General features: G+C 36.9%; 1 protein-coding gene across 7 annotated transcripts in view; it reads right to left on the reverse strand.

Moving 5' to 3' along the window:
- map2k5 (mitogen-activated protein kinase kinase 5) overlaps positions 1 to 12,539 on the reverse strand; it is a 351,751-nt gene that overhangs the window by 321,343 nt on the left and 17,869 nt on the right. For all 7 annotated transcript variants that reach the window (XM_048615802.1, XM_048615808.1, XM_048615804.1 and 4 more), the window contains exons 2-3: positions 9,636 to 9,684; positions 6,063 to 6,130 (exon numbers count right to left, since the gene is read on the reverse strand). In XM_048615802.1, coding sequence (XP_048471759.1) covers positions 6,063 to 6,130; positions 9,636 to 9,684 — 117 coding nt within the window. The remainder of the gene's footprint in view (positions 1 to 6,062; positions 6,131 to 9,635; positions 9,685 to 12,539) is intronic.

Genomic DNA, 12,539 nt, shown 5'->3' on the forward strand with positions numbered 1-12,539 from the left:
TAATATCATCTCTGGTGGAAAGTGTTATTTAAAAAAGCCCGGGGGCTCATTTTTAATGAGCTGTAACTATTAAGTAATGCATAAAGGATACTAAAATTTATGGTGCATAAAGCTATTATATAATGGTAAAAATCATTAAAAACTATTTTTCTTAATGTTCATGATGATCTGATCAGTAACTATGGAATTACTTTTGGAAACATCAAAAACAACTTTGTCCCATTTTGTCTGGATAGCTATTTCAGATCTTTTTATTTGTGAGCATTTGGTTTCCTCAAAGTACAAAGGACATCAAATACACGCACACTGCATATGCAATTTTCAATCCACTGGTCAGTGCATTTTCATCAACTGACAGTGTTATTACAACCAACTGTTGCCACACACCCATGTTCAGTGTGATGACCCTCCTAGGGACACAACTGGGCTCAATATTTATATTTAAATAGCCAAATGTGCTAGCAATACCAAGTTGTTCTATGTCAGAATTTTTTTTAAACCAACTTTGGGAACATTTGCCAACCTTGTTGAACTGAGAGTTATTCACATGAGGATGGGAAAACTTTGGTCCATGGAAACCTTTGATTTGGCCTGTAGTCACAGTGGATAATCCAGCAGAAGTAGTTCAATGTAAATTGTCCTGTAATCTGTGGCTGCAGGAGAGAGTTTCTCTAGGAATGCAGCCACCACACAAGCACGAGGGAGACCTAAGAACAGCACAAGGCTAGTGCATGTTCAAAATTACTTACTAGGTTATTAGCAATTTTGATTTGCATGTTGATTTCCCAAGCATGTACATGGGAATTATAAAACTTCAATGTATTTTTCATTTCAAAAATGTTTTTAAAACCTAACATTCAAGTTAATAAATAAACAGTCTGACTTCTGCATTTTTCCCACTTCTTCATCTGCAAGTGCCAATTCTTGCTGGTACCTTGCCCAAGCAGCCTTTCTTCATATGCAGAGGTACACACAGTGAATGTTGGCAGATTGTTTGGCGCTGCGGCCAGCCCCTCTCCTATCTACAGCCAATATGCTTTCAAGGAAATATAACAAAATTCATTTTTTCCCTGTTCCTCTAATGATATAGTAGTGCAGCAGTAGCTGCTGTCTTGGCTTAGAGGAAATAAAGCCTAGACCTGAATTTTATGCTGGGACTTTCAAGTCTATATTGGGCACAGTAATAGACTGAAGAGTGCCCTGAACTACTACAATGGTTATATATCTTTATTCTACTACAAAATTTAACATCAATGCCTATAGTTTACCAACGTTCTACATTATAAGTGCCTAAAAGCCATATTTATAATATTACCAGAGAGGAGGTACTTCAGTGGTGAAATGAGAGTACCTAAGGTGGTTATCCTTTGGGCAGGGAAGGTTAAGTGTAAATTTAATAAATATGTTCAAAATCAAGCAGGTTACTGATTGTGTAGATGATGGTTTCTTTAGGCAGATCAGCCGATAGTCGGTAAAAGTGTCAGTGGATATTAGATTTGAAGAGCAAGCAAAAAACTTTTTTTTTCCTTTATTCTTTCCTGGGATGTGGATATCACTGGCAAGGCCAGCATTTATTGTCCATCTCTAAATGCACTTGAACTCAGTAGCTCACTAGGCCATTTTGGAGGGCGGTTAAGAGTCAGCCACATTGTTGTGGATCTTGAGTCACATTTAGGCCGAATTAGGTAAGGTTGGCAGATTGCCCTTCCTTAAGGAAATTTGTGAACCAGATGAGTTTTTATAATAATCAATGATCGTTTTATCGTCACCATTCTAGACTATCTTTCAATTCCACACTAATGAATTTAAATTCCACCAGCTTCCATGGAGGGATGTGAAATCATGCCCGCACAGCATTGCAGTGTTACCAAATTGTTGGAGAAACTTAGCAGGTCTGGTAGCATCTGGAGTGAAAGCAGGGTTGACATTGTATCTAGTGAACTTTTTTCAGAACTGGAAGAACTATCAGTTGTGACATTACCACTACACCACCATCTCCCCTCAACTTACGTATTATTCAGTGGTTGATAAGGGGTTGAAATATAGAAGCAAAACTACAACATCTGCAGCAATACCCTATCTATGTATGACTGAAGATCTCAACAAGCAATCTTGGATAGCCTTTAACAAGTCTTTTCCTCAATGGATGCATTCTGTCAAATTATGCATTTTGAACAGTTACGTAAATTCAAGGGTAAATCAAAAAACTGAAAACCCATGGTAGGTGTGGCTCAATGGTGGCATTCTTGCCTTTGAGTAAGACAGTTGTACAGATTCAACATTTAATGCTGTGTGGGTGTAAGAAAGAGACTGACTATACCTTGCGATATCAATTTTCTGCATTTGTTCTTTGCTTCAGTTACTTTTCTCCACCTGCAACAAACTATTCCCTAAGTACTCTGAAATCATGAAAAAGAGGCAAATTTTACATAAATCACTGATCAGCATAATGCTGCAAAGCCAAAGAATGCAAGAAAATAACAGAAAATTTTCTAAGATGAAGATACAACTTCCAAGGAAAAGTACATCTAGAAAAAGTGAATGGGTTTTAAGCTTTCTTGAGTGAATCTAAGTTCTCACCATGATCTAGAAGGACAAGGATATCAGGTAAATGGGAACACCACTACTTGCAAGTTGCCATCCAAGCTAATCACCGTCCTGACTTGGAAATATATTACAGTTCCTTTAGTGTCACTAGGTCATGGAACTCCCTTCCTAATGGCATCGTGGGTCTAACCGCACACCAAAAGAAGACAGCTCACCACCCCCATCAAGCACACCTAGAGATGGACAATAAATATTCACATCCCATGAACTTTTTTTTTCAGTAAGATGTCAAATCTTAATTTTATATGGCTCCACCTCTAGGTGCAAACATTTGTAGCGCCAACATGCTATAAGTCTCACAACAGATCACAAATGTTCAGAGTTCAGTTCCTTCTTGCAGACTTTTACAACAAGAACAACACTGACTTTGAAACCATTATAAACAGGAGTGACCAACTGCATGGTTCATATTAAGTTAAGACGGCATGAAAAAAATTGAGCATGTTTAGTTCAATTAACGTAATGCATCATCACGATGATATAATATTCACAAAAATGGACTTTTAACATTTATTTGTATCAAAGTTTATCTTTTCCTGAGCATTTACAATTTCCATACCCAAATGTCGTCCACCATCATAAGTGTTTGACCACCCTGATTTACATGCTAATAAGTTCAATGCTTGCAGGGTTACTGGCATCACTTTAAAATGGCTACTTTTTTCTAGCTATATGATATAATTTTTTACAATTATCCTTTTTTTAACCAAATTGCAACATGCACATTTGTGTTGAAATTTATTTGCCAGTTACAATACTGATTGTATAACCATGTGAAAACCAGTATACTACTATTATGTTTAAACAATTTTTCCAAAATTTATAATTTAATTTTCTTTTCACATTCATTTGTTAAATAAAAAATGGTTTCCTGTTTAAAGGTGGCAGTCTAAAATCTCAAAAAAAAGTTGTTAAAGACATGGATTGACCTGTTCTGGTAAGGGCACCTTGTAAAAAATTAAATCACTCATGAGAAGTAATTTTAAAAGAGGAAAAGTTCTGCCTTTGGCTTTTTAAAGGAATAAACAAAGACATGTTGCACAAATAGGTTTATTTTGCCTTCTACACTGTGTAACACCTAGGTGGCAAAAGAAAATCTAATATGCTTGACATCAATTTCCTGAAGAAGACCTCAAAGCTAATCTTTTGATCTAGCGGCACCAGAGTCCAACAAATACAATTTTAAAAGGCAAGTTACAATGTTGTTGCTGCCAAGCCACACCTGTAAGATCACATCTTATTGCAAGCCAAGCCATTTGTAATGGTGGTTCAATTAAATTCTGAACTATCTGCTCCTTTCAGAGACAGTCAAAAGATTATTTGAGCATCTCTCCGATTAAACCAAACTCAAAGAAAAAATTATTTCCAAATTTTAGTAAATCCTAAGCATACAATCTTGATGCAAGAAAATCCCTGCAATCTCCAACTCTGTGCGATTTATAATCCTAGATTCAATTTGCATATGCTTAATGCTATTACAGAGACACAAGAAATGCGGAAATTAGAAGCAAAAAGTGACTTCAGTGGGAATATTTTTGACCTAAAGTTTAATAGTCTTGTGCAAAGTTAACAGCATAACTTAAGAATTATGCTGAAAAGGCAAATTTTAATATGATGATTTCTGAATGTGTGGAGTCTAATAAAATTTCTATTCCTAGAAGTTATGTTTCAAATGTTAACTATAAGCTTTTGTAGCTCAAGTCTATTCCAAGCCAGTAACAAATTGAGACAAAAGAACTTACATCTTGCAAGATTAATGCTTGGTTGGTTTGTTAGCAACAATTTAACCACAAATCTAGCAATAATCTGTAAAAATCTTACAAAACTTTAAAACAGAATAAAAACACTCTTCCATTATTATGTCATATGGTTTATCTAGCAATGCTATCCAAATTTATTTACTTGAATAATGCAGATTTTAATGGTTGCTATATATTCTAAGATCTTTCCAAATGCATCAAAAATAGTGAACTGTAGCTAACATTATGCCAGTGATATAAAATGTCACAAGGAGACTGGAGATACTGGGATAGCTTTTTTGCTCCAGTGGAAATAAAGAGAAGATTTAATTTTTTTTTAATATTATGCAGGGTTTTATAAAGATGAATAAAGTAAGACTGTTTATTTTGGTTGGAGATCAGTTTTAAGGAGGCACCAAACCAAAATCGTTACTAAAAGGGGAAAAGAGAGGCATAGTTTTCCGAAGTTAGAACACAGGCCACAGCACCATTAAAAAAAAGGATAAATATTTGAAGCGGACAATGACAGTGCTTGGGGAATTCAGTTTGTCTGGTTCTACCAAAACGGTAAGTGACAGAATGTGCCAAATAATCACCTCCTTGCTGTACAAACAATTGTAATAACATTTAAAACTGATACATCATTTTTGATTCCAAACAAATTTAAAGCTTTTACAATTATAATTGGCATCGCTGGCCAGGTAGCATTTATTGCCCACCCCTAATTGCCCATTAAGAGTCAACCACATTGCTGCAGGTCTGGAGTCACATGTAGGTAAGACCAGGTAATGATAGCATTTTCCTTCCCTAATGGACATTAGTGAACCAGATGGATTTTTCCTGATAATCAGCAATAGATTTATGTTCATTATTACACTCTTAATTCCAGATATTTATTGAATTCAAATTCCACCACCTGCTGTGGCAGGATTCAAACCCAGAACATTATCTGGGCCTCTGGACTAACAGTCCAATGATAATACCACTAGGCCATTACCTCTCTTCACAGTACTACATCCTATAAAGCAAAAGTGTTCTAGGTTTCATTCCTCTGCCAAATTTGTTGGTCTCAGCTTGTTGACACGTCTCAGCGGTACCACAGTTCAGAATTTTAAAAAAATCAAATGACGGTCCTGCTCGAATAGTTAACCTGATATTTCTTCTGGAAAGTGCAACATTTCAAAGGAATCAGGGTTGAGCTCAAGCTTTGAAAACATGAAAGAAGGACAGTAACTACTTTGTGTATTACTGTTCTCATCTTAGTTAACCTCACAATTAAAATTGCATCTTTACCCTTGCTATCTCAAGCTATAATCAATAATTTGTTTACTAGATGTTTTTATTGAATGCTCCTCTACAAAATAAAAACTCCTTTGCTTCTGGATTTCACTTTTGAAAACCACTTCTTGGCAAATGTGCACATGCAACTTCTGTTTGCAGATAAGACTAATAAGAAAAGGAAAATCTAGAGAGTTATTCAACCCATATGCACAGTAGCAACAATCATTACGTCAATGAAGATTAAAGTGAAATGATCACTTCTGATCCAAATACAAAACATGGGAACCAAAGAACTGTCTCTTCCATAAAGCTGTATTGTATCATGGTATTTAATAATGTACATAAAATTCACACAGTATTCTACAGGCAGAAGGGCTCCTTTCAATGTTCATGTTTGGAAAGGTTTATAAAAGGCTCTGATTAAAATGTACCTACGTATGATAACATGGCTTTCATTTCCTCATCACTGCGTACTGTGATTCGATCGCCATCTTCATCTTCATCTTTAGAAATAAAAACACATTGTAGACATTATTTTGTTAATCGATGCTAATAGTGTGATACAGAGAATAACACGTTAGAATAGATCATTAAACAGAAGTTAGAAAGACACAGCTGACTCCAACTTGCATTACGTTATATGAATTTTGCAGAGCTTTATTTGATTAAAAATAACCTATTTTCCCCAGGCAGTTATCATGGAAGACAGTAGGCTCTCATGAATCTACAAAAGAATCTGAACTAACATGTATGTTTGGTTTGTAAAATGTTTTCATTCCATTGCCAACTGCAACCATATCTGGTCTGTCTAATACAGTTGATACACACTGTATTTTTGTAATAGACTTAATCATTTACCATCTTAAGTAACTATTCTACAATTCTATATTTACATTTACATTCAAATCAATACTTGCAAGTGTTAAAGCTTCAAAGGAGAGATTTCATGATCTGTTTTCATGATATATAATAGTTATTAGCACACAGAGTTACAACCATGAACTTGTATCCAACTCACTAAAACATCACAGCACAATAAATGTGATTAAGTCCCATCAGAATTAACTTACTCCAATATGTACACACAGAACATAAAACAGCACAGCACAGCACAGGAACAGGCCATGAATTTTATGCTGGAAGTCGACATCAACAAATGAAAAAAGGAAACTAGAATATCCATTCTCAACCTATATTACAATTATTTCAAAGGGGAGGAAATCCAGCAGTAATTTAATAGATTTTTCACCATTTCAATGCCAATCTAAAATAAAATTACACAGCAAAGAGTCATCAACTGTGGTTCACACTGTATTTGCAATTAACTACAGCGTTCACAGTGTGGCAAAATCCTTCACTCCTCAGTTAAGAAGATGTCACTAGTTAGGAATTATAAGGAACCATACAGTAGAATCAAGGTTCAGGTAAATTCATAAAACTGCCACAATTAAGCTTATGTGGTCAACCATCAAAATTCATGACTACAGCTCTTAATTCTCCAGCACCAATTCAGCAGTCAATTCATATATTGTCAGATTTTCCAAAATGCTGCTCAAGGGGAGTTGAAAGATATGCTGTTATATCCAACACATTATGCAATACACTGTGTGATGGTTAAGTTGTTATCCATTATTGTAAGAATGTTAGGAGTAGGGTAAATGCTTCAAAATGCAGATATAGCCCATAGGTGTAAGGTTTATCCATTTCACGTGTACCATTGCAGTATTCAGGAGTGGATATGTCATTTACTCAAAGTGCCTTCTGAGGGTGGCCTTGAGATCCATCCCTTTCTTTTAGCTTTACTTTTGGCATTCTCTGTCACCATGTCCTCTTGCCCCTCCCCACACTCCAGTGGGACTGTCTGTTCTTTCCAATTTGGCGGTTAGACACACCACTGTGCTGCCATTCTTGCATTCCGATCACCTAGGCTGCTAATACTGCAGATTTTCTCACCCAACACTCCACTGTGCACTCCCACCCGCCCCGACTATTGCATAAATGCTGTCCCCCCCTCCACACTTCATGTCAACTCTGATGAAAAGTCATCTACACTCGAAACGTTAGCTTTCTCTCTCTCCATGGATGCTGCGTGACTCGCTGTGATTTCCAGCATTTTTTTGTTTTCAGTACAGATTCCAGCATCTGCACTAATTTGCTCCTACTGGCCTTGAGATTTAGTTGCAGTTTTGAGAGGTAGTGTGGTGAGAAAGTAGTGGTGGAGTATACTTATAGAAAGTGGGGGTACTGTACAGTTTTATGGCATTCGGAGGGCAATATTGGTATGTGAAAGCACTAAGACGAAGTTAGTGGGCTACTGGAGCCCTTGGGGGATAAATGTTCAGTAGCAAATAGTGGAAAGAGACACCCCATAATTTAACAATGTGTTGGAACAGGATTGAAATTCTGAATTAATGGGACGATGATACCAGAAACCTGGTTTAGTGTACTGGGAAAGGTTCCGGCGTATGGTAGCAGCAGTGATAACGAGATTATTTCAGTATATGGGAAGAATGGGTTAAGGTTAGGTGTAAGAGTTTGTTCAGTTTTAACATCTGAGAATAATGTACTGGGATAAGGCAGTGGTGAAAGACCAATATCAGGGAATAAAGTAAAGATGTTGTATGCAAGATAAGAAACCTTCTGTTTAAACAATGTTGCGGAGGAAAGCCACAGAAGCAAGCCAATAAATGTTCTACAGAATCAAAAATTCTTGCCGTGAGGAAACAGTACCAAGAGACACAAAAGGTATGAAAATATTTAGTAACTTCAAGGATTAATCTCAATGGGAATTGGCTTTCGTACTACAGTTCAAAAATGACAATGTGCATAAGCATCCCTATACCACCTGTTCTGGAGACATAAGAAGCAAGACTCAAATAAAGTCAAGGAAAGTTCAATATTTTTAGAAAATAGAAACAGACAATAGTAACTCATTATTGTTACAGAAAATGATACACAAGGTGTTTCATACATAAAGCTTCAATACATACCCTCTCTGGACACAGATATGTACATTTTTTTTTTAAATGGCCAAATCAGTGCTGTCCTATCCCCACACCCTCTCAACCATCCCAACCCATAAATGCATTGATAACAAAAGGTAGTTGGACTTCCCACAGCAGAGCTTTCCAAATATTTTCCCACTGTGACCTCAAATTGAGGCTTGAAAACTGCCACAAGCCCTCAGGGAATGAGGTACAGGATACCGGAGATCCATGGCTGCTTCAGAGTTGCAACCCCAAAATTTCAGCTTGTGACCCCACTGGGATCTGGAGCCCAACTTTGGGAGGTCTGGTACTACTGCTTAAATTTCTAAAATTCCATAAATTACAAGATATAAAACAATCACAAAGTAGTATTCAAATAACAGATGCTTCCTAACCTTTAAAATTCTTAAATCTTATGTGGTAATTTAAAAGTTATGCATGTTGCATAATCAAGAACAATTATTTAAGCAACCATAACAAATAGCATTCTTTGCCAAAAAGTATATTTTTAAAAGAAATTTTCATAGGTGTGGACTTGCTGGTAACACCAGCATTTTCTTGTCCATCTTTATTAACCTAAGAAGCAGCAAGCCATCTTTCTGAACCACTAAAGCCCATCTGCTATTTGTATACCCACAGTGTTACTAGGGAGGGAGTTCCAGGATTTTCTCCAGGGGCAATGAAGTTTGATTAAGGTTTGAAATCAGGTTGGTGCATAACAGAGTTATCAGATTTTGAAGATGCTGAAGGTGCCCTGGGGTGAGTTGCTACAGTGCATCTTGCACATGGTACAAACTGCTGTCCTACATCATTGGTCGAAGGTGTGAATTTTTAGACCGGAGGATGGAGTGTTCATTAAGCAGGCTGTTTTGTCCTATAACTTCTCCATTGAATCCATTTCAATAAAGCCTACAGAATACTAGACATTAAATCAAAATTACCTAAAATAAAATCAGAAACTAGATAATATGTATTTCTATAATTTCAGTCCATTTTACATATTAAGCATTAATTTACTTACACTCAAAGGCTGTGGTTGTTGTATCCGGCAACACCTGACCAATAACATCCTAAAAACAAGAAACAAAATTGATCATTCTAAAGCAGATCTAGGGCGAAATTACATTCAAAGACGAAGTAAGATACATTTTAAAAATTGGATAAATAATTTGTTGCCTTGTTCCCTGCATAAATGTTGCCTGTTTACTCCCAACTTGTATCAGAGCAACCTGTAGGTGACTTCATATCTAACTCTCGCCTTCTTTAAGTAACGTGTGACCCCTGCTCCCACTCCCACCTCCCTAACCCCCAGAACCATGACTGAGATCAGTGACTCAGGATATAAAGCAAAGACCCAAACTTGCATCACATAATGGCTTACTGCATCGGTTCTAGAATGGAGCTTTAATTGGAAATCCCACAGCTTGTCTTAGGAAAGCAGGGGTTGTGTTTTATATAAATATAATTAATACTGGATCCATGCAGCAGTTTGAGTAAAATCTTTTTTGCTTTTCCATTAGGGACACTCTGTTCCTGAACCACTATAGCCCATCACTGGTCCTCACCACTCCTGGCATTGCCACAAAAGTTAGTGAATTAATCAAAGTACGTAAAGTCTCCAATTTACCTGTCCAATAGAATCGGTTAACAGATAACACCAACCAGGTCCTCACAATTATTGAGAACTATAGTTTGTTACAACTAAGTAGGTTCTAGCCACAGGTGAAAAAAAGTTATGAACTATCAACACATAACTCTACTTGTTGAAACTTGAAACCCGAAACCCATTAATCCCTACATGTGCACACACACACACAAACAAATCATTAGGCAAAAGAACAACTGGAAAACACAGTTCAATAGCACCAGCCCAGAGGGTTTAATGATATGTTCCTTTTACTTTCCAACACCCTCTGTTCCTTCCACCAGGTTCTGTCACTTCTTGCAGGAGGAACATGGCAATTTGTACACTTATTAGAAAGTCTCTTAATTACTGGTTAAGAGCAACAGTTTACAGCAAATGGTGGAAGAAAATAACTGGCTTTATTCAGGCTTCAGGTACTTGTAATTCTGAATACTTGTAATACTGAACCTGCTCTTCCAGTAGTCTGAAGGCTTCTCATCCTCTACTGTAAACCCACAAGCTGGCTCCTGAGCAGATGAACAATCATAGATCTGTCATTTGGCTGATGACTTCTGGCAGCCACAGCTGGTCACATCTGCACAAAACAGTTACTTATTGCCAACCAAATCTCTCACTGTGCACATACACTACAGTGCCATGCTATTTTATAACGCCTCCCCAACTCCTTGCAAAGCAACAGTGTAAACACAACTCACAATGAATTCCAGTAGCTTGTATGAAAACTTCATTAATTCCTTCCTAAAAACAGCAAGATCCCATTTTAATTTGCAATCAAAAAATAAATAAAAAGATGCCATCTTAACAGTTCCATGTGGCATCCTTTTTATTTTGTGCCCCTGGCTCTAAACTCTCAGATAGGGGAATCATCTTACTTGCATTATCCAGTCTATCCCTTTAAATATTTTGTAGGTTTTAATGAGATCACTACCCATTCATCAAAATTCGACAGAATACAGGATCAGTTTCCCCAACTACTCTCCATAGTTGTGGCATCCCAAAACAAGTTTGGTGAACTTTCATCCCTGTATTGCAATATTTTCCTTCCTTAGGTAAGGAGACAAAAGCTGCAAAGTACTTCAGGTGCAGTCTAACCAGAGATCTACATAGTTGAAGAAAGATTTCAGTACTACTGTACTCAAATCATCTTCCAATGAAAACTAACACATACTATTAGTCTTCCTAATTGTTTGCTGCATCTCTATGCGAGTCTTTAGTGACTTATTGACAAGGACATCCAAGTCTCTTTGTACGTCTACACTTTCTCATCTCTTACCATTTGGATAACCACACATTTCCCCATATTATATTCTATTTGCTATATTCTGCAAGTCTGTCCCAATCCCCTTGAGGCTACTTCATGTCCTCCTCAGACCATGCATTCCCATCTAGGTTTGTGTCATCAGCAAACTTTGAAATATTACATTGAGTCCTTGTATCCAAACTCATTGTTACATTTTGTGAACAGCTGGGGCTCCAAGTAATGATCCTTGCAGAACCTACTAGTCACAGCTTGCCAACATTAGAATGACCTGTTTATTCGTATTCTTCATTTTATGTCCATTTGCTCATCCTTAATTTAGGCCAGTGTATTAACACCTATCTCAGGTGGCTTTAATTTTGCGAATCAACCTTCTGTGAGGGACTTTATCAAATGTCTTCTGAAAATTCGAAGTATACTTTGTCCACTGATTCCACTTCATCAATTCTGTTATTAATATCCTTCGAAAGCTCCAACAGATTTGTCAAAGCACGATTTCCCACTCACCAGTCCATGCTGACTGTGCTCAATCAGATTGCAACCAGAAACAATCTCTTGTTTGTGGGACTACAAACATTGGTGTTGCACATACTTATCGGTATACTTGAACTGTATCTGTTTGCTACCAGTGCCAAAGTCTTTTGGTAAGTTCCAAGTTAAAAGCATGAAGCTCCAGAGAAAACTAACACTTTTGCTTCAGGATTGAGATAATGAGATGCTCACTAACTACCCGATTTTGTTAATGTTCACAAGAGTGATCCTTTAAAGCGCTTCTGTCCTAAACTTTTGCTCAGCTGGAACACCAATACATAATTTTGTACTGAACAACAGGTAAAATTGTAAAATGTCATTGTTGTGCATCACAGTGCTGTACCACACAAAGTCATCCCATTTTCAACAATCAATTTTGGAATTTCTTCACAATTTTCAGAGTTGTTCATTATTGGATGGCAATAAATATAGAATTGAAGACTGTTACAGAGATAGTAGGAACTGCTGATGCTGGAGAATCTGAGATAACA

The sequence above is a fragment of the Rhincodon typus genome, chromosome 33, assembly GCF_021869965.1.
Source record: "Rhincodon typus isolate 14 chromosome 33, sRhiTyp1.1, whole genome shotgun sequence".
NCBI lineage: Eukaryota > Metazoa > Chordata > Chondrichthyes > Orectolobiformes > Rhincodontidae > Rhincodon > Rhincodon typus.